This window comes from Monodelphis domestica, chromosome 1 (genome assembly GCF_027887165.1).
Source record: "Monodelphis domestica isolate mMonDom1 chromosome 1, mMonDom1.pri, whole genome shotgun sequence".
NCBI lineage: Eukaryota > Metazoa > Chordata > Mammalia > Didelphimorphia > Didelphidae > Monodelphis > Monodelphis domestica.
The window spans coordinates 414,059,754-414,083,693 of NC_077227.1; the positions used below are offsets into that span (position 1 = coordinate 414,059,754).

Genomic DNA, 23,940 nt, shown 5'->3' on the forward strand with positions numbered 1-23,940 from the left:
ATGTAAGTGAATGCATATTGTCCATATTGCTAGTTTTTCATAGTTCATGAAAATAGCATTTTTATTATTGTTGTTGTTCAGTCATGTCTGACTTTTTCATGACCCCATGGGCCATCTGTCTTCCACACTGTCCATGGAGTTTTCTTTGCAAAAATACTGGAGTGGTTTGCCATTTTCTTCCTCAGTGGATTACCTTTTGTAGAACTCTCCAGGATGACCTATTGTCTTGGTAACCCTGAGTGGTGTAGCTGATAATCTCATTGAACAAGGCAGAGTTCTCTGCTGTGATGAGGCAGTGGTCCAGGAGGGGTTATCATCATTGAAATTCACCATTTGATCATATCCTGCTCCCCAAGGTCTGTTCTGGAACTTGGAGAAATAACGAGTTTTGTTTTTGTTTTTGACAGTTTGTCCTCCCAAGCATTTTAATGAGAATAAGCCAATATATTTTAGCACAGGATGACTCTGAAAATTAGTCTCATTTGAAAATAAATTCCTGGCCAGAACTTAAATAATCATAGGGAGAAAGCCAAATATAGTGGAAAGAGTAACAGACTCCAGTAGATCTGGGTTTTGATTTTGACTGCCATTAGTTCATTATAAGACCCTGTGCAACTCACTTCCTCCTATGAGCCTCAGTTTCCTCTTTTAGACGATCTCTCAGATTCTTTCTAACTCATATTCTACTTTCTATATTCAAAGGTCTCTCTATTCTTTCATTCTGTGTTCTAGGAAATTAGTTCATTTGTGTTTTGTTCACATTGGATGCTAGGGAAGACAATTGATTTGCTCGATTTCATCATATGCCCTTTTCAAACTGGTATTAGTTTCTTAGCTTGTGCTAGGTCTCACTGAAACCCCACAACATTTCCTTACCTTTATTGCTTTTTATATATTTTTTATTTTTACATCATCTACATTTTCTAATGAGTCCCTTCTTGAAAACTATCTTTTATACTAAAGAGTGTGTGGGGGGGGGAGCTGTTAGAAAAACCAACAAAGCAGTTCAGCAAAATGAAATACATCAAAAAATTCTTATAGTATATGTAATGTTCCACATCATATTTCCTTACCTCTTCAAGACACACACACACACAAAAGCAGAGTGCCTTCTTATATTCTTGGATATTATGATTTCTTGGCATTTAGTTTCATTTATTTTGCTGTTAATCTTTGCATTTACATTATTGTAGGCAGTATATTGTTTTCCTGGTGGTACTTAATTCATTCTGCATAAATTAATATAATTCTTCCAAAGCTTTTTTGTGTACACCATATTCATTCTTTCTTTTAGAATGATAATCCAGTATATTTATTATCTGTGCTTAGCTTTAAATACTTTCACCTTCCTTCTATGAATTTCCCATCTGTCAGAAACTGCCTTTAGGTTTCCATACCTTACTTCTATATATTGTTTCTATATGTTGTTTCAGAGGATTTAAGTTAAAATCTTGCCCCATATGTGTGACCTTAGACAAGTCACTTAACTTCTCTTGGTAGCAGTTTGCTCATCTATAAAAACAAGGGGTTGTACAAGATGGCCTTTAAGGTCCCTTCCAGGTCTGAACTATCATCTGTGAAAGTTTATGAGAAGATAGAATCATACAACAGCATGATCAATGAATTTAGAGTCAGAAAACCTAGGTATAGGTCCTAGCTCTCATGGAAAGTCCTTTTATTTCAATTAGTCTTAATTTCCCCCTTTACAGAATGAGTATAATGCTACTTTTTTTTTTTTGCATCTATTTCACAGGGTTATTGGGAGGAAAGTGTTTTGCAGATTTTTTTAATCCCTTACCTATCTTGGAGTCAATACTGTGTATTGGCTCCAAGGCAGAAGAGTGGTAAGGGTTAGGCAATGGGGGTCAAGTGACTTGCCCAGGGTCACACAGCTGGGAAATGTCTGAGGCCAGATTTGAACCTAGGACCTCCTGTCTCTAGGCCTGGTTCTAAATCCACTGAGATACCCAGCTGCTCCCTGTTTTGCAGATCTTAAGGTATTTTATAAATATGAATTTTATTATTCTTTGAAATTGTATAACCTCAGTGCAAATCTTGGTCTTATTAGTTGGTACCCTCTCTTAACTTCAGCGATTCTATTCACTTGTTTATTATGTATTCCCTGTATTTAAGGCACTCTTATCCTTTTTGAACCTATAAAAATGATGAATTTTAACCCTTAATATGTTTTTTCCTCCCATCTAGAAAATCCCTAGATTCTGACCTAGGTTCAAGTGCTAACTCTGACCCTTAAAATTTGTATGCCCAAAAGTAAATCATTTCCCTTTTTGAACTAAATAATCTTCTTACCTGTAAAACTATGGGAAATAATCCTTGAGCTCCCTTATTCACAGTATTAATATGGGAGGAAAAGGTGCTTTGGACTTCTGAAGTATCTTAGAACTTTCTACTTTTGAAGTACTGTAGAAATGGCAGTTAACTGTTGTTACTAAAATACTTGGTTAGTGTTGAAGGGGAATAATGTTCAGGGAGTGTATTATAGTTGAGTTTGAACTATAAGGCATAGACACTGAAAAGATAACTAAATAAATAGCAGCAGACAGTGAGGTGCAATGAATGATTAAACTAGCAGATGCTAAAGTAGTTAGGGTGATCTCTGTGTGGGGATGGAGTTAGATAAAGCTACCCAGAAAAGGTAGAAAGATTCAAATAGTGGAATTTGTGCTCCAGAGAGGCTGGAGAAAAGATGAGCAAAAACACACTAGTAGAAAGGATATTGAGGAGACTAACATGACTGCAAGTAAATGTGGGGTCAAATCATAGAAAGCTCTAAACACCAGATTGAGAAATTTCGTTTCTGTCCTATAAAGCAATGGGGAATGTTTTGAATGGTTTTCATCAGGGAAGGGTGATGTTCTAAGTGGAGTATTAGGCTAATTAACTTCTTCTGAGGTACTCTTTTCCTACTAATCTGATATTTGAAAATTGTGTTAAGTGTATTTTGGTTTTTGTTTTTATATCATAATTACTTTTCATTAATTACACCATCTTGCTAAGTGAGATACTCTCCAAGAAAAAAAAGAGAAAATTTTTAAAAATCTGTGCCTAGTTTTAGCTCTTGAATCCAACTAGATGTCTATACTCAAATTATCCCTAAAATGAACTAACCTTTGTAAACCTTTGATTTACCTTTGACTGATTTCATAAAACTTGTTTTACCTAAGTATCAAACTTGAATGAGTTGTCAAAGTGAAGATGATACTATAGATAGAAGACTGAAAAGTTGGGTTCTACTTGTGAATGTCATTACTTTTGGGGATTTTCTTTCCCTTATCTGATGTGTTCCCAAGGAGAGAGTACAGCAGTCAAATTTAGAGATGCTCTAACATGCTATGTTTGAGCTTTAATTCCTAGAAGAGAACAATGTTCTATCATTCTAATTGGAAGAGAGATATAGGGAACTGAGAAACCTTAGTCTGGAGAAGAGAGGATTTTGGGGATGGGAAAGATAGTGAGATAGCTCTCCTCAAATATCACTGAAAGATTAATACATAAGAGAGGGAGCACAGATGTGTTTTGTGAAGTTCCTGAAGGCAAAGCTAGAACTGATGAATGGTAATTATTTGCCGGAGGAAAAGCTTCAGCTCAAAATGAGGAATCTTTTCTTTAAAAAATAAAGATTGCCCAGGACAATTCTGAGGGACTTATGAGAAAGAACACCATCCACATCCAGAGGAAGAACTGTGGGAGTAGAAACACAGAAGAAAAACAATTGCTTGATCACATGGGTTGATGGGGATATGACTGGGGATGTAGGCTCTAAATGATCACCCTAGTGCAATTATCAATAATATGGAAATAGGTCTTGATCAATGATGCAAGTAAAACCCAATGGAATTGCTCATTGGCTATGGGATGGGGTGGGAGAAGGGAGAAAGAACATGAATCATGTAACCATGGATAAACATTCTAAATTAATTAATTAAATTTAACTTTTAAAAAATTAGGATTGTCCAATGAGTTGGAACTTATGAAGTAGTGAACTCTTTTGAATTAGAAGTACTTGAGTAGGGAGAAGCTAAGTGGCTCAGTGGATTGAGAGCTAGACAGAAAGATGGGAGGTTCTGTGTTCAAATATGGCTTCAGATACTTCCTAGTTATGTGACCTGGGCAAGTCACTTAACCCCAGCAAGAGCTCTTACTGCTCTTCTGCCTTGGAACCAAAAATATAGTATTGATTCTAAGATGAATGGTAATGGTTTCTTTAAAAGAATTTGAGCAGAAACTTTATATGATCTCTTCTTTGAGATATTACCTAGAGATTTCCTGCTTGAGATGGAAGGTAGAAATGAAATGTTTTGTGACTAAAGATGACTATACAGGTATATATATATATATATAATATATATATATATATACACACACACACATATATATATATATGAAATCCAAAATATTTTGAGAGTTAAAAATAAAAAGGTTATATCTATTAAGACATCAAATCACATCAAATCATCTCTTTCCCCCACATTCCCTAAGGAAAATGGAGGATTTAGCCAATTTAGAGCAACCAAATTATTCCTTTTGGCCTAGGGCTCCTATGTTAACTCACTGCCAAGTATAACAACTGTTGCTATAAAAATTCAGGATTTAAGGTACCCTCATTTTTTTAAAATTCTTCATATCCAAGGAGGCAAGAATAAGCATTTCCATGAAATATATAGGACCATTCCAACAGTCATTTGTCAAAGCCTTCTTTAAAAATAAAAACCCTTACCTTCTGTCTTAGAACTGATACTGAGTATTGATTCCAAGGCAGAAGAGTGGTAAGGTCTAGATAATTGGGGCTAGGGTTACACAGCTAGAAAGTGTTTGAGGTCACATTTGAACCCAAGACCTCCCCTCTCTGGCTCTTTGATCACTTAGCCACCTAGCTGTCCCTTAATCAAACATTTTACTCCCTGAACAATCTAAAAGACATGCCATGATTGCTGGGGTAATCTTTGATTCATACTCTATTATGGAAAGAGCATTGGATTTGGAGTCAGGGGATTTCATTTTTAATCTGTACTCAGCTACTTAGTACTTATATCATCTCTGGATCTCAGGTTTCTCCTTTGTAAATTGAATACGAGTTAGTCTAGATAGCAATTAAAGTCTCTAAATTTTACATCTCCTTAGTTAAAATCTTATGTAAAAATTCAATGAAACCACCAGTCATTTTAGCAGGATAATAGAACATGAACTCTCACACAATTTTCAGTCCCAAACAATGAGTGCCCTAGTTACTGCCATCATCTTACCTTTCCTCCCCAAAGTGCTCAAGCAAAAGATTTGTTGAATACCTGGAGAGTAAAAATAAATTGATTCAAGCCCAGAGCTTTGGGGGGGGGGAAAGTGGGGGACTTGAAAGGGTTGCTAATTTCGTTCCTGAATAGCCTAGTAATGGAGCTATTCCCTGAATTTTGTGGGTTGTATCCTATTCACAGTAGGGGCTCCTAATATCTATGAAAGCAGGGACCATGTTTTTGTATCTTCTATAGCCCCTAGCACAAAACTGCTCAATATAATTTTGTTGAATAAATAAATTAATTGATGAATTCAATTTAGTAACATCACATATTTGGTACCTAAAATGCACAAGGGAGTAGAAACAACTCAATATTATGAATAGTATGCTAGCTTAAAGATAGGAAGACAAGGAATCTTGCAGAATCTTTGACACTTTCTTGAGGCAAAACCATAGGGGAATGACTTGACTTCTGTACTCAGGAAAATTCCTAGTATTTTTCTGTTGCAGTGGAAAGACTATGGAATTGAGGGTCAACTAAGTAGCACAGGGGATAGAGTGCCAGGCCTGAAGTCAGGAGGACCTCAGACACTTCTCCTATTTGTGTGGCCCTGGGCAAGTCACTTAATTCCAATTGCCTACCCTTATTATTGTCTGTCTTGGAAATGATCTTCAGTATCAATTCTAAGAGAGAAGGTAAAGGGGAAAGAAAGAAAGAAAGAAAGAAAGAAAGAAAGAAAGAAAGAAAGAAAGAAAGAAAGAAAGAAAGAAAGAAAGAAAGAAAGAAAGAAAGAAAGAAAGAAAGAAAGAAAGAAAGAAAGAAAGAAAGAAAGAAAGAAAGAAAGAAAGAAAGAAAGAAAGAAAGAAAGAAAGAAAGAAAGAAAGAAAGGAAGGAAGGAAGGAAGGAAGGAAGGAAGGAAGGAAGGAAGGAAGGAAGGAAGGAAGGAAGGAAGGAAGGAAGGAAGACAAAGGAATTTAGAATCATAAAGCCTAGGTTCAAATCTTGATGCTGCCTCTTATCAGTGATCTTAGGTAAGTCATATAACCTCTCTTTGCCTCAATTTCTTCATTTGTAAAATAGGATTAGCCTTCCAATTCTAAATCTAGAATTCTTTGGTTTATTGTCATAGATTTCTTACAATTTTCTGGTGGAGGGGTCCCCTCGTGATGAGTTCCCACATGATATCTTGGATCCTTTGTAAATGCATAATTAAATATTGTAACACACTTTGCTAAGTATTAAGAAAAAAGCTTATGATTTACTTAGGGTGATAATCGGAATCCATCATCTACACAGACAAATAAAGTACAAGATAATATTTTGAGTGACTGGAGTCACTCAAATGGGTGAATGGTAGAGGTGGAAAGGAGAGATCCAGATAAAGTCATCTAAGAATATTTGAGGAGAGAGGGTTCACTTTCAGCTGAAAGGAATAAGAAGCTTTCATAGAGAAGGTTGGCCAGTTGGTGAGCCTTGAAGGAAAAGGGATTTTACAAATGAATATGAGAAGTATATGCATTTCAAGCATAGAGAACATTTTAAGATGATATACAGAGGTGGGAGATAGCAAGTTATGTTCAGTAAATAACTAACTGATAGTGCAGTTGTATGGAATACGGAACATAAACAATGAACAAATGATCCTTCCAGTTCCATCTAACATCCAGTAACTCCCTGTGCTGTAAATTAGATGGCTGCATTTGAAATTTTCAGTTATTAATCAGAAAAGGACACTTCCATATGCAATGAACATATCCATAAACAATGCAAGTTGTTTTATTTTTTTTTTAATTCTAAACTTTGAATCAAAGAATTTGAATGGTCAGCCTTCTTAAGGTACCTATCATTTTTTTTCTTTTTTCCAAACCTTAACCCTTAGGACTTGAGAGTTTTTTGTTTCTCTCAATCTATCCTTTCTTTTTCTTTTGCATAATACTTGATTTAAAGGATAAAACATACTCCTGTAACATATTGATGGGGAAAAGAAAACAATTAAACCACATAGCCATTCAAGGACATCTGGATTCAAATGGATACTAACCAGTTGCAAAATGTTGACAAAGCTCCCAGGAGTAACCAGGAATATGAGATAAAGGAAACTCACCAAAGTATAACTCCACAATGTGTCTCAGCTTCCACTGTTTTTAGGAGGCCAAATGGTATGTTTCTTCTGGCTTGGTGACCAAGGGCACTGTCGATGTAAGAGCAGTGAGAAAACTTTGCCATGTCTAAGTAGGAAGGCACAAGGATGATCAGACTTTAAGGAAGTCCAGACCAATCATTGGCTAGGGGTGGAAGGGTTAGAATTTGATGCTATGGTTTCCTTATGGGAACCCTACTGGGAGCCAACCATACTGTGGTCACCTTAGTCATGAGCATCTGTGTCAAGTTAGGGTGACCAACTTACTTTTTGATGTGGTAGCCTGAGTCATCCAGTGATCTTGTGGGCCCATCTAGGAAATATTCTGATAGGAATGTCACCTATTTATAGAAATATAACTTCCTGGAAATCTTTGTCTATTATGCTTTGAGGAGTGACACATTTCACCAACTCAAATTATATTTTGTACACTGTTATTAAAGTATTTAACTCTATCTATATAGATATCTACATTATTTCTATTTCTTTCTGACTCTGTGTGTATTTGCCTGTCCATCTATCTATATATCATATTTCTTTCTTTTCTTTCTTTTTCTCTCTTCCTTCCTTCCTTTATTTTCTCTTTTCTTTCTTGCTTTCTTTCTTTTTCTTTCTCTTCCTTCCTCCCTTCCTCCCTTCCTCCCTTCCTCCCTTCCTCCCTGCCTTCCTTCCCTCCTTCCCTCCTTCCTTCCTTCCTTCCTTCCTTCCTTCCTTCCTTCCTTCCTTCCTTCCTTCCTTCCTTCCTTCCTTCCTTCCTTCCTTCCTTCCTTCTTTCTTTCTTTCTTTCTTTCTTTCTTTCTTTCTTTCTTTCTTTCTTTCTTTCTTTCTTTCTTTCTTTCTTTCTTTCTTTCTTTCTTTCTTTCTTTCTTTCTTTCTTTCTTTCTTTCTTTCTTTCTTTCTTTCTTTCTTTCTTTCTTTCTTTCTTCCTTCCTTCCTTCCTTCCTTCCTTCCTTCCTTCCTTCCTTTCTCTCTTCCTTTCTCTCTTTCTTTCTCTCTTTCTTTCTCTTTCATCTATCTGTCCATTGTGACTGCCTAAATGTACATATACTCAGAGGAGATACAACTAAAAGCTGTGTATTGGGAGCCAGTCTTTTTAATCAGGAAAACCCAAGTTCAAAACTTATATCTGATACATATTAACTGTCCAACTCTGAGCAAGTCACTTAACCCCTTTTTGCTTTGGGGAACTCGAAGCCTATACATTTCAGAAGAATAGTGGATCTGCAGTTGCAGGGAGTATTTCCACACTAGAAAGTTTCCATATAGATGAAATCTCCTCATTGGACCAGTGCATGTAAATATGTGCATTGTATCTTTCTATCCATAGGCCTGTCACAATTAGACCATAGGCCTATCACATAGGTCACATTGGCCATCACAATTTTCTCTGTTTTAATATTAATTTAATAAGCTTCAATTATATCATACATATGTTAGAACCAGAAGAGGCCTTAAAACAATTAAAGATAGAACATAGAATGTCAGAAATGAAAGAAAATGTATATCATAAAATATTAGAACTAGAGTATTAGCTGTGTAATATTGGGCAAATTAGTTAAATCACCATACCAAAGGTAACTCTTTGCTACTCTAAATTGCAGAACACTTTATCAGTATTGGTAGAGAGGGTTTACTTCTCAGGAGTCTCCAAGCCTATAAAGTCACATGACTAGACAAAAGTAAAATTAAATTAAAAGGCAAATGCATAGGGAAATTAAATACAATATAGACATAATTTCAGCTCCTGCTCCAAAAATATAAATCAGAGTCAGCTAGATGGCACAGTAGATAGAACACCAGGCCTAGAATCAAGAAGAACTGAATTTAAATCAAGCTTCAAACAATTATTAGGTATATGACCTTAAGCAAGTCACTTAACCCTGTTTGCTTAAGTTTTTTCATCTGTAAAATGATCTGGAGAAGAAAATGGCAAACCACTCCTTTCATTTCTTTGCCAAGAAAACTCCAAATGAGATGAGGCAGCTAGGTGCCTCAGTAGATAGAGACCCAGACCTGGAGATGAGAGATCTTGGATTCAAATCTTGCATCAGATATTTCTTAACTGTGCCACCCTGGCTAAAGTAATTTAACCCCAACTGCCTAGTCCTTATGGTTCTTCTTCCAGGGAACTAATACTTAATATTTTACAAAATAGAAGATACAGGTTTTAAAAAGAAAAATAAAAGACAAAACCCCAAATGGGGTCGCAATGAGTTTAACGTGGTTTAAACAACAGCATACTATTCTAAATCAGGGAGAGATGCTGGAGATTACCAGCCTCTCTCATTTTTTAGATAAAGAGATTACCTCTCTCATTTTTTAGATAAAGAAACTAAGGGTATACTCCAGGGAAAGTGACTTATACAAGATCATATGCCTAAGTAACAAAAAGCGAATTAAAATTTTGCATAACATCCGAAATACTTCTTTTCTTTTGTCTTTTTTCAATGAGATAACATTGTAAGCATATTATTTGTAATTTTCTATCTTTCCTCATCCTAAGATCTTGGTCCTTTAGTAGCTTCTACTTTGGGCACATTCTATGAATACTAGTGATTTTTTTTTTCTTTTTTGGAGGAGAAAGGAGGGACAGGGAGATGTTTATTAGTTTTGCTGTCCAAACTCACTTTATTATTTGCTGCTCGGATATCTAAGCTCTTTGATATTCTCTGTATCCCTTCTTTCTTCTTGTTTTTATTTAAGACATCTCCCAGTTTCTTGGTATCTGCAGATTTCAGTAAAGTATCTTTCTGTTTACTACCTCTTCTTAATCATCAGACAATGTATGTGGGTGTGTGGAAGAGGGCGGAGGGAGCATGGGGCCAAGATCAGGGGGGAATGGAGACTGGGATGGTAGAATGGGGCCAGGAAAAGGGGAAGATCCAAGGAAAATTATCAGAACTTTGTTGTAGCATTCCACTCATTTGCTTAGTATGTAAGCCTGGAAAATAAAACTTGTAACACAGATCATACAAAGTAAAAGTTACTTTAGTGATTTCCTAGCCTATTAGCCTAATTTTACAGAGGTTTGAAGGATTATAAATGTAGAGCTGGACAGAATTTCAGAGGCCATCTAGTCCAACTTTCTCATTTTCTAGATGAGGAAACAGAGAGGCTGACTTGTTAAGTGATTTGCCCAAGTTCATATCACTAGTAAATTTCAGAGGCAGAATATTACCCAGATATGCCTGACTTTAAGTCCAGCATGCAATTCACTGGGCCAAAACCTCACTAGGTGAAATGATTTGTCCAAGGTCCTTTGATCCAGAACAAGGGCTCTTGGATATGCTATGATGGAGGAGGCAATATCTTTGAAGTATTTGGGGGACATACAATAGCATTCAGATTGAAAGTAATATCATAGTATCTTAGATTTTGAACTAAAAAAGGATCTTAGAAATCATCTTGTCCAGCTTCTTCATTTTAGAGATTTGAAAACTGAGGCACATAACAAAAGAAGAAATTATTTTCCTTAAGTTACAAATCTGGTAAAGGGCAGAGCTAGAATTTGAACCCAAATCTACATGAATTGATCAGACTTTTGAAGCACTGTGCAAAATCCTAATATAATCTATTTCATGCTCTTATACAGAAAATTGTTAATGCTTTTTCTTTTTTAAAAAAAATTCTTACTTCCATCTTAAAATCAATACTGTTTATTGGTTCCAATGCAGAAGAATAGTAAGTGCTAGGCAAAAAGGGGGTAAGTGACTTGCCCATTAGGGTCTCAGAGCTATCTAAGGCCAGATTTGAACCCCAGACCTCCCATCTATGAGCTACCTATCTTCCCCCTCTATTTCTTTTGAGAGAAAAAAGTTATATAAATAGCTGATGGAAAGAATGGTTTCTCTTTAGGAAAATATACTTTTCTGAGGGAAATTTTGTTGATATAAAAATAATAAGAAAATTTATTTTTAAAAACATGCTTTTCAAATATTACAAGAATTTATTTTAATCTTCTAAACATAAATTTAGATTTATAACCCACCTCAGCATGATATAGTGGTGAGAACACTATATTAGGAGATAAAAGTCTTGGGGTGTTATTCTGACTGTTTTTAACTCACTTTGTGGCACCCTGGACCTATTCCATTGTCTTTAAATGGGAAAAGGACTAACAACATCCTTTCTGGCTCTAAGATTCTGAGATTTATGACCCAACCTTTCATGTTCTAAGATCCCTTGTGACTTTAATATTCTATATTATGTCATTCTAATTATTCTATGGTATCTAATATACCTATGGTACAATTGTTATTTTCACTGACAGCTCACTAAATGACTTTCAAAGTAGAATTCAGCATAAAGTGTTTCTTCCTTAGATCCTCTTTAGAGGCATAAGCACCTGCATTAGAAAAAAAAAAGATATTATAAGATGGTTTCAAGAAAGGAATTCCAAGGGGGCAGCTAATGGGTTGAGAGCCAAACTTGGAGACAGGAGATCCTAAATTCAAATCTGGCCTCAGACACTTTCTAGCTGTGTGATCCTAGAAAAGTCATTTGTCCCCCTCATTGCCTAGCCCTTATCTTTCTTCTGTCTTGAAACCAAGAGAGAAAGTAAGGGTAAAAAAAAGTGATTTCAAGCCTACAATATTCTTCTCTAATATTTTTAAACTACAATAGACATGTAGGCTCACTTATCCTAAAATACTACTAGCTGAAGAGGTGATGGGTTAGTAGAATAGAAAAAACATTTCCTTTGTTGAGAAGTGAATCAATGAAATAACTGGGAACCCGTGTAAGCTTTCCAGAGTCAATAGATCTTGCTAACTTGAGACTTTGATATTGTATGTGAAGCTGGACAGTAGACTCAAAGGAATTTGGGAAATCATATATTTCTTGCCTTCCATATTCCATTTATACTGATGTAGTAGCAGAGATTAAAGAGATACTATTCCTGGTAGTAGAAATTACTAAGAAAGATCAGTAGTCTGGGATAAAGATCATACTTTTGAAGTTAGAAGTTAGAAGGTCCAAATATTTCCATTCCTAAAGAGTTCTACACCAACCTATCTACCATGAAACAGTCCCTACAGAGAATATTACAAACTTTTAGGGGTTAAGTTATCCTGTCTGCGTTGTTCCAAGAATCTGTTACTTGGAAGCCAAGCTCATGCATTTTTGTCCTTTTTCTTTTTCTTTCTTTCCTTTTAAAAAAAATTTGGATGAGTACTTATGTGGTATAAAGCTTGTTGTGATTGGAACTATCCCTAGACAAACAGCTGAACTTAAAAATATTTTTTCTTTGTCTGATCTGGAAAAAAATACATATATAGAATATGTGTCAGTGAACAGATGTATATATGTGTATATATAGTTATACTATTGTATATGCATACAGAGAGAGAGAGAGAGAGAGAGAGAGAGAGAGAGAGAGAGAGAGATGCCATCTATACTTTAATGAATATCTTTACAAATGAAAGTCCAATTCAAGAATGTAGTCTATACCATAAGTTAGGTGCTATGGTTCATGGTATGGAAGGTGATCAATCCTAGTAAAAAAATGTACTATTTGTCTACTTTTGCCTGACTTGCAGATTCATTACCTTCCTAAAAGAGGGAGCTCTCATCTTTCCTTCCACAGGTAGTCCTATTTCTCAGTGGGCCAAACTCTTGGCAGTCTCTGTGGCTTCTAAAATCATATATCCTCCCTTATTTCCTTTCATCCCCATTGTTGTTGGGAAGACGAAAACCAGAGATTTTTAGCAACATTGCTGTTGGTTTGTTCAGTTGTTGTTGTTTTTTGGAGGGGGAGTTTTGAGGGGGAGAGGGATAGGATGTTACATTATCTAACACTCCTCCAAGACCCCACCAGTAGTTGGAAGATCTTTTAAGTGAGGGTGGCCAATTGCTTGCATTGGCTCCAAAACTTCAGGAGTTTTGTGTATCTTCTTCTGGGGAATGGCCATATACATCCTTTGACTTTTTCTTTTGGATCCTCCAGCCCCTTGACTATTTATGCCTTACTTTGAGAGATGAACACTTACTACTTGGTTTCAGAGCAATTTAAAATGACCAGTCATGATGAAAATTTAAATTGAAGCTAAGTAAAGAGTCAAATAAATATCTTTTAGAAGGAGAGGGTGATGGAGAAGAGGTAAATGAAATATCACCAGGATAAATAATTAGAATGACTTGGTAAATTGATTAGCAAATTGCCTTGGATTACCTTTTCAATTACATGAATTTGTCTCTATAGTCATTTGATTGAAGGTGCTGACAACATAACTAACCTCCTCATACTCTATTTGCTTCTGTGATTCATATATAATTATTGGAATGGCACCATGGAAAAGATGTGAGATTTTGACATCAGAGGATCTGGGTTTGAATACTGGCTCTGCTACTTAGTCCCTGTTTGATTCTGAACATAATCCCACTGTATCACTTTGGACCTCAGGCTCCTTATCTGTAAAATAAGTAGGGTGGACTAGATGGCCTTTAAAGTCCCATCTAAGTGTAAATGATTTTATAATTCTAGGACTGTCTTGGTGAACAGAGGTAGAATCCATGACTGCAGAGTTTATAACCTTGAAGACCAGTTTGGGATTACAGAATTTTGAAGCTGGAATGATCCTTAGAGGTTATATAATTTAGCCTCTAGCTTTATGTGAAAAGAAAATTTTTTCCATATTCCCAACAAGTGGCCATTTAGCTGTAACACTTAGATCCCTCAACATAAATCCTAGACTTTACTATTAATTTTGGTAATTTGTCTCATTGTCCCCAAGGCTTGGTTTTCCAACAGTTCTCACCCTTGTCAAGGATTTTTGAAGGGGAACACTGAAGTATTCTTTGGCATGCCCTATGACACCAATTTAGACCTCTGCACTTGAAATTTAAAGGGAAAAAATGGGGAAAACAGGCATCTTTTTTATTAGACCATTTGCAAGTCTATGGTTGTCTGAGCAGTGGTCATAGGGGAAAATTATTATTGGCAGATTTAGGCTTAAATAGAGAAGAGACAATTACTTAGTACCACCACACCCATATCAACACTGTTTGCCAAATGTGGGGCTCTCCTAAATCCTCAACTACATGGACAGGAGTGGAGCTGAAAGAGGGATTTTTCTTACACTGGGAAGATTCAAGGGGAATTGAAGTATTAAGGTCACTGGATAAAAATCATGCCATTAAGCTAGTAGGCATTGGTTGTATCTATATGGACTCCTTGGACCTAGGAATAAGTGACAGAAGTAGGATTTTGAACATAGGTCTTCTGACTCCAAAGTCACCTCTCTTTCCACTATCCTTCCCCTCTCCATTAATCCTTCTCAGAAAATGGCTGAGTTGGGGGAAAAAAAAAACAACTTAGAGATCATCTAGAATAAACCTCTTACTTTAAAGACCAGGAAAATAATGTCCAGAAAAGGGAAATTACTTGCTCAAGGTCACATAAAATTGGGACTAGAATTTAAGTATCCTGACTCCCAGTTCACACTCAGGGATGAACATAGTTGGGCCAACAATGCAGATAGATGCTCGTGAGATCCCATTGTAGTATATGAACAATTTGTGAGTCAGGCTATGATTCGAAGGTATTCCTATTAAATACCTTCACATAGCAAAGTGGCACCATGCTAAGCACATTGTAGTTTTTAAACTATAATGAGAAGAACCCTAAAGTAGGGGTCAGGAGATGATGGATCAAGTTCTGTCTCTTTAAATAAATCCTTTAAGTTCTCAGGTTCTCATGAGCTGGTCATTTATAAAATGAAAGGATTGTAGTAAGTATGTAAGTCATTTCCTACTCTAAAATTCCATGAATCCAACTTTTTCTAGATGTTTCATAAATATCCAGTAAATAAAATCAGATATCATGCATTTAAATTGAATTAAATTCAGCAAATCTTTGTTGGATAGGAAGTTATATGGTTCAAGTAGAAAGAACATTGACTCTATATTGAGAGGATCTGAATTCAAATCCTACATCTAAATTGGGCAAGTTACTTCATCTCCTTGGGCTACTATTTCCTCATCTGTAAATTAAGGGGACTAAACAAGATGTAGGTACTTTGCTATCTTTGCAAATGCCAGGACAAATTAGAGTTTGTGTTTTATCTTTCACCAGAAGAATAATGTACCTTTTTCAGAAACAGGGAGATTGAAAAATGAGACTTGAAAGATGATAATTCATAAAAATAAATTAAAAGCTTTCCCCTGTAACTTCTAACACATCTTTTTATTTTCACCCCAGCTTTTGAAAGGATCCCTCTCTGAGTTGAATAAATGCATCCAATGACCCCTGAGTCAGGAGTAGCAAGAAAAAATGGAGGGGAGACCCTATCTAGGTAATAGGGTGTTGTTTAGAGAGGGAACCTCCAGCAGGCTTGTTCAACAAGATCTTGGCAGTGAAGTGGATAATCTCCATGAAGTTCAGAAAACTGTCTCTCTGTTCTCTTCCTCCCTCAGGCTCTCCTGACTCCAAGCAGACAGATTTATTGGGGTCTTGAGCATGATCAGGAAGAAATTAGCCTCTGTCAGAATTCCATGAGATTCAATGTGGTGTAGAGGACAGACAGCTGGCCTCTGAGTTTAGAGGACTAGGATTCAAGTTCAGCTTCCAATACAACCTGGCAGCATGACTCTAAGCCAGTCACTTAACCTCTTGGTGCCTCGGGCAACACCCTCATGCTATTAATTGCAAAGGAATTTCTACACTGGGAATTCTCCACACTGATGAAATCACTGGTCTGGTAAAAACACATACTCATACTCCCATGCATGCCTATACACTCCTAAAGGCATGTGCATGAAGACCCATACAGACACCCACACACACACATATTCATACTCACACGTATATACATTGGCTCTGTCTGTCTCTCTCTCCCTTTCCCTTTCTGACACACATAAACGTGCGTGTGCGTGCGCGCACACACACACACACACACACATTATAGAAATCAGAGATTTCCTTTTCCTGTGAAAAGGAATTGAAATATCTCACTAGAGTAGGTAGACCTGAGGCTTTGTTTATAGCTATCATAGGATCTTACCACTGTACTGGGGGAGGAAGGAAGCCTTTGGCTCAAATAAAAACAACATAGGAAGCCTTGTTATCCCAGTCATCATGAATCTGAGGATGTGTGAGCAGGGAGGGGGTTGTAGGCTTTTCATAAATTTGCTTCTCCTTTCATTGAAATAGGCCCCTGATGGTTGGCAGGGTGGGAGAAGGGTTTAGAGTATAGGGGAGAGTTTCCTACAGCTTGCATCTGAATACTTCTGATTCCTACTGTGAGTAGCCACATACACACTCTTTAGTAATGTTCTTTGAAATATGAATATGCTAGAGGAAAATGAGAAGATCAATGTATTGCTATCCCTGCCCCACTCCCCCTTTTTTGTTTTGGACAAATGTATGTCTTTAGCCAAAAGTAATAGCCTGGGACCGATGAATGCAAAGAGTTATTACTCAGTATGTCAGCACACCCACAGGGATCAATCCACTCCTCTCAAACACCACAGGGAGAAGGGAAGAGCCAATGAAAATGCTTACCCTCAAGCTGGCCCACCTAGATACTCCCAGTCCACACTCTATGCCTTTGGGAGTCAAGAGATCTAGATAATAAAATTACAAAACATTAGAGTGAAAAAGGAATTATAGAAATCATCTTGTGTAGACTTCTCTTATAGATAGGGAAATAGAGACCTATAAAGAGGAATAGAGTTTCCCAAGTTCATACTTGATAAGTGGAAGAAACAGGATTTGAACCTATGTCTTCCAACATTTTTGAGATATTATTCAGGTACCTATTCTTGCTTTTGCCATTGGCTCTAATGGGAATAGTGTGCATTACTATTATATTTTTTACATAACTCTTTCCCATATATCACTATCATAATCATTATTATTGATGATCCTATGAATAAGAAGGAGAACTGGTTTTTATTGAGCACTTTTAAGGCTTGCAAAGTACTTAGATGAATTAAATCTCATTTGAGCCTCACAACATCCTGTGAAGTAGACAGCCCTATTTTATGAAAGCTTAAGTCTCACAAAAATGTCATGATAAGTTACGTCTCTCAAATCTTGAGGTTCTCTGCCTACTGCAGTACCATCTTTCTTCTCTGTAATGCCATGATGCCTCTTGGCTTAAGGTCTAAGTTAGGTTTCATCTAATGCTCTCTCTCTATTTTTACAATTCTATGATCTCATGTCTTAATCATGCTGACATTTGAATACAGCCAGTGGTCCACAGTTGAAAGGGAGCCCTGCTTACTCACTTACTTGCTGAAGATATGATCCTTTTTTCTTTGTATTATGGAAGAGGTGTCCAGGAAGTGATGTGTAGAAGCATTCTTGGGAAGAATTTAAAAAATTTTGAAAGGCAAAAAGAATATGGGAAGGAATGACGTTACAGATGGTCATGATTAGATGAGACTCCATTTTTATCATATATAAGTTGGCTCTATACCATGAGAGATGTATGCTACAGAGACACAGATCATATTTCTGTCATCAGTCCAGACTCTTTCTCTCAGACATGTTATTGGTCACTGGAGTCCCCAGCTGGAACTAACCCATCATTAAATAATTGAATTATAATGAATTGATTTATTCTGGCTCTTATGATGGTATTTTACTGTATAAACTGTTTATAGAAGTAAACAGGGGCCTGAGGAACTTGGAAAGGATTCAAAATTCAGCTGACATTACATTCAGTGACTTATTTTGTAGATAGTCATCCTAAGAATACAAATCTTATTAGGACCAGAAAGCATGGACCTGGATGGAAATGTTGTCTACTGGACCAGATTCTGGACTTAGGACCAGTAAGACCAGGGTTCAAATCTTCTCTGACATTTAATAGCTCTAATATCTCTGACAACTTACTTAACATCTCTGAGACTCAGTTTCCTGATCTGTAAAATGAAGGAGTTGGAGTTGATGGTCTCTAAAATCCCTCACAGCTCTAAGTCTGTGATCATATGAACTACAGATATTATCTAGTCCCACTCTTTCTTTTTAAGAGTGAGGAAATCAAGACCCAGAGAAGAACTATAACTTCTCAGTGTCTGATCAATGGTAAGCAGATGGAGTTGACTTTGAACTTGGGTCTTTCAGTTATAGAATCAATGCTTGTTCTACCATATCAAGCTTATTCTTTCCTCCTTTATGGTCTTTTCCCAAGTAGGCAGAATCCTGTTGACTGATAATGACTCAAGATAGTACTTGCCATTGTGTGCTGATATAGAATTTCAAAGTACTTTCCAATCCATTCCAGAGAATTTGTGTCTTCATTCCTTTAATTTTGAATTAATTGGGAAAATATGCCCTTTGCAGTACCATTTAAATAGCAAAGAAGCCTACTTAGAATGAACACAAACTTCAATTGTGTTCTCCCAGAGGCTATTCCTCCAGGTGGTGCTTGTGGCACATGTTTGATTATTTTTTCTCTTTTTAAAAATTAAACGAATTTTTTTTTCTGATTACATGTCAATATAATTTTTCATAATCATTTTCTGACATTTTGAGATTCATGTTCTCTCCCTCCTTCTAAACTCTCCCCAAGACAATAGGTAATATGATTTACATTGTACATATGTTATCATACAATACATACTTCCATGTTTATCGTGTTGTCACAGAAGGTACATAATGAAAAATTCATAGAGGAAACAAAGTGAAGAATGAAATGCTTCATCCTGTATTTAGACTCCATCAGTCCCTTCTGTGGGGGCATATGGCTCCCAATGTGGCACATGTTTGAGAAGCAGCCATCATTGCTGCTACAGTGCTGAGCCTGGAGTCAAGAAGAATTGAATTCAAATCCTGGATCTGGTGATTACTTGCTATGCGATCTGAAACTGAATCATGAACAACTCTGTAGGGACTATAAGTTATAGGATGGCTTGTTGTTATCTGTGACAAAATTCCCACACCAGCTAAATCACAGGCTATTGACATATATCTTAGATAATTTGAGTGGTAATGGAAATGTTCCTTCTGTGGCCTGTTTCTTTTTCTTTTAAACCCTTACCTTCCATCTTAGAATACTTATTATATATTATATATACATATACACATATATAGTATTATATATATATTATTATCTATTATACATACTTATATATAATATATATTATAGAACACTGTGTATTGATTCTAAGACAGAAGAGTGGCAAGTGCGAGGCAATGGGGGTTAAGTGACTTGCCCAGGGTCACACAGCTGGAAGTATCTGGAGCCAGATTTGAACAGAAGACCTCCCATCTCTAGGACTGGCTAACAATTTGCTGAGCTGCCTAGCTGTCCCCTCCTTCTCCTATGTTAAAGGATTTGGTTACTCCTCATTGTTGAAAAAGTAGATATCACTCTTTAGTTTATCAAGCAACTGCTATCCTTCTTCCTTAATGTGAAGACAGAAGGATGAGCTTGGCGTTTTAAATAATAGGAAGTGCTGTATAGAAACAAGTCATACATATAGCATTTTAAGCTCTACAAAGCATTTCCCTCACAACTTGAGCTAGCTACTAAAAACACACTCCCATTTTTTACCGATAAAGAAACTAAGGCTCAGAGTAGTTAAGCGAATTGTTCAATGTCACATAGCTAACGTTAACATAGTAGAATGGAGATCAAAACCCAGGTCCTATAACTGGTCCAGTGTACTTACCACTATGTCAAGTTATATTGCTTGTGGAGAGGTGAATAAAAGCAAAAATACTCTATTGATAATAATATTTCTAAACATAGAGTAGTTTTTATATTTTCACAGCACAGTAAAAATCATTCCATTCTGATCAATATTGTTATGATTGTTGTTTTTCAGCCATTTTCAGTTGTGGCCAGCACTTCATGACCCCATTTAGGTTTGTTTTTGTTTTTTACTAAAGTGTTTGTCATTTCCTTATCCAACTAATTATACAGATGAGGAAACCAAGGCAGGCAGGGTTAGGTGACTTGCCTAGAGTCACACAGTTAGAAGTGTCTGGCTAAATTTAAACTCATCAAGATGAATTTTTCCTGATTCCTGGTCTGGCATGCTATTCTCTGAACTAGCTGCCCCATGGTCATGATTACAATGCTGTTTATTTATTTGTTTGTTTATTCACTCATTCATTCACTTATTCATTTATTTATTTAGCCCTTAGCTTCGCCTTATAATTAATACTTTGTATTGGTTCTAAGGCAGAAGAGTGGTAAGAGCTAGGCAATGGGGGTTAAGTGACTTTTCCAGGGTCATATAGCTAAGAAGTGTCTGAAGCCAGATTTGAACATAGGACCTCTCATGTCTAGGTCTGGCTCTCAATTCACTGAGCCACCCACATGACCCCTACAGTACAATTTAAAAGAACCTTCCCTGGAATCACCTGGTGCCATAATCTTTTGTAAATATGTACAGTTTAAAACAGTATGTTTTAGAATACATTCTTGTGATCATTTTCATTACCTTTTTCTTAGTTTGAGTCAAAATGCAATGAAAAGTATATGGAAGGCATTTTTATCATTCAGGAGTTCTATAATCCATGTATATACAAAGGTGCGCCAGAATAACAAGTACATTGCAGAATGGAGATCTGAACCCAGATCCTCTGACTCCAGTATTCTTACCATTATGTAGAGTAAATGAGTTCCATTATTTCTATTACTTAGGATGAAACATCTGCTCACTCTTGAATTACCCGAGACAGCGAAAAAAAGTAGGGCTTCTACCCTGAAAGTGTCCAAATACACAAATAACTAACTATTCTCTTCATTTTACCCCTTGTATAACTGTAGTATATAAAGACCATATGTGATAAATTAAAATGTGTTTTTTTTTCTGGCAAGGGAATAGGAATTAAGAAAGGAGAGGGAGAGACAAATCAAATCTAAGGGGTTGCCCCATCAATTGGAGAATGGCTGAACAAATTGTAGAATGTGAATGTAATGGAATATTATTGTATTGTGAGACATGATGAAACAATTGCAGAAAATCCTCTGTGATACAAACTGTATGCCCAGAAGAGAACACAACGAAATTTAGAAAGAAGCACAGACAAACTGGATAGTTTTGAGAGCAGTGTATGGAATTTATTTTACATTTGTTTTTAAGTAAGAGGTATAAAACAAAAATTCATGATGTTAGAATCTTTTTGTATTCAATGTTTATATGCACTCTACTTCACCATTTTAAATTTAAAATAAAAGTAGAATATTTTTAAAGAAGGATCATGATTACTGACAACTTCAAATATTTGAAGGATCAATATGTGAAAGAGGAATTAGACTTATTTTGACTGACCTATAAGCACAAAACTTTGGATTGGTGGGTAGTAATTATAGGGAGACAGATTTTAACTCAGTATTGGGATGTACTTCTTAAGAATTACCACTATCCAAAGTCATATTTTTCTTATTGTTTTCAAATGCATTCTGTATGACAGTTTTGTTACGGATGTTGTATAGAAAAATTCCTTCTTTAGACAAGTTGGGAAAAATCTCATTAGGTTCTCTTTTCCAACTCTTAGATTTTTTTTTGGTTCTAGGGCTTCATGTAATTTTCTCTTTTCTTTTTTTAAAAACCCTTACCTTCTGTCTTGGAATCAATACAAGTATCTATTCCCAGGCAGAAGGGCAGAAAGCACTAGGCAGTTGGGATTAAGTGACTTGCCCAGGGTCACAAAGGAAATGTCTGAGGCCACATTTGAACCCAGATCTTCCCAACTCCCAACCTTCTACTCTATCCACTGAGACCTCTTTCTACCCCTTTCATGTAATTTTCTTAGGTGAGAAACAGATAACGTATATAAACAAATGAGAACGAATCGTACATACTTTTCTCCTTTTCATTTGTCTATCTTCTGTAGATGAGCCCAGTCGATGTTATTTCCATGATGGAGATGGAGTTTGTGAGGAGTTTGAGCAAAAGACCAGCATTAAAGACTGTGGAGTTTACACACCAAAAGGTTTCCTGGATCAGTGGGCATCTAATGTTTCCGTCTCCCATCAGGACCAGAAGTGCCCAGGTTGGGTTATTATTGGTCAGCCAGCTGCATCACAGGTAAGAGATAAGAAGCTATGATCAAACTTGCAATGGCTCTGGACGTTATTGATGGAGGCTTGTTCTCTTCTAGGACTAGAATTCTATTATGAGTTCCTTTAAATTAGTGATTCTTTAAGTTAGTCTTTAGGGTAGCAAACTCTTATTGTGATGATTTTGTAAAGTAAATCTTTTCCTAATTGTACAGGTTTCATAAAGTGAATTTTAACTTCAAAGGCTATTCAAGACCCTTCACCATTTGGTCCTTAACTATTTTTTTTTAAATCCTATTTCCCTGTACAAGACTGATCTAAGTACCTAGAATATTCCAGTCCCAGGGACCTCTTCTTAGCCAGTTTCTTCCCCCCAACTCCATTCTCCTCAAAGGCATCTGAGGAATAGCAGAAAGAACACTGATTTAGACTGTTGGCTCTGTTGGTTATGGCTTGTCTACTCTTGGGCAAGTCCCTTAACCCTCTAGTACATTTTTTTTTGTTCTTTGAAAAATGATGGATTAGACTACATCAATAAAGGGAAACTTTTTAGAGACCTTAGGGATGGAGTGCCAAAACTACTACTCTCAAGCCCCATGGGAGCCCCATCACTCTCCCCTTACCCCAGACAGGGGAGGGAGGAAACACTTTCATTGGACTCCTGGGCAGAAACAGGTCACATGAGAAATATCCTCAGGCCTGTGTGGAGAGAAGGAAGGAAGCAGCCCCCTCTAGCACACTCTAGTACATGTGCCATAGGTTTGCCAACATGGGATTAGATGATCTCTAAAGTTCCTTCTAGACTTAAATCTTGTGATCATTATTTAACACCCTTCTCCTGCCCTTTTTGCATATCCAATCCAATCTTCAGGGCTCAGTTCTGGTACTTTTGCTTTCTTGGAGGCTTCTATTTGTCTTATCCCAAAATGATCCTTCTTTCAATACAGCTCAAAGGAATTATTGTCTTTCCTTCCCATTTGATCCCATTGTGTAGCTCTAGATAGTGTAACTCAACTTTTCTTGTGCATATGTTTTGCATTTCTAAGTACTTTTTCTTGAGGGCAGTAGTGTAGAATTATGAGAAGAGACCCAGAGTAAGAATTGGAAGACCTGAGCCTTGTCCCCACCCTACTCCCTAATCCTGCCTTTTGGGTTTAAGACATATTGCTTCCTCTCTGCAGACTTCAGTTTTCCCAACCTGTTAAAATGATGGAATTAGACCAGATAATTACTCAAAAGGCTTCCTGCTTCTTAGATTATTCACCCAGCAAAGATGGACTTCTGAAAAAAAGGTCCAATCACAAGAAGACTTTTGGAAACGACTGAAGAAAAAAAAAAAGCTTTTTTCTGAAAGTTTATAGGCTGTATGTGGGGTAGGGGAAGAATGTCCATCTAAATCTCTTGTTAGGAAAGACAGCTTATAAAAGCCTCCCAGTTTATCCTCTCTAGCCATCACATCTTTACTAGAGGGCCTGACAGGGTGAAAATTAACCTCCTAGCCTCCTCTAATCATCTTGTACAATAATCAAGGACAAGGCTGACACCTCCTCCTCCATTATCTGACAGGGCATCCAGCCTTTCCAGAGAG

The 23,940-nt window shown here is 36.6% G+C and overlaps 1 protein-coding gene across 2 annotated transcripts in view; it reads left to right on the forward strand.

The window, feature by feature from the left end:
• PAPPA (pappalysin 1) overlaps positions 1 to 23,940 on the forward strand; it is a 289,767-nt gene that overhangs the window by 147,167 nt on the left and 118,660 nt on the right. For both annotated transcript variants that reach the window (XM_056822169.1, XM_007474734.2), the window contains exon 10: positions 22,187 to 22,380. In XM_056822169.1, the coding sequence (XP_056678147.1) occupies positions 22,187 to 22,380 (194 nt within the window). The remainder of the gene's footprint in view (positions 1 to 22,186; positions 22,381 to 23,940) is intronic.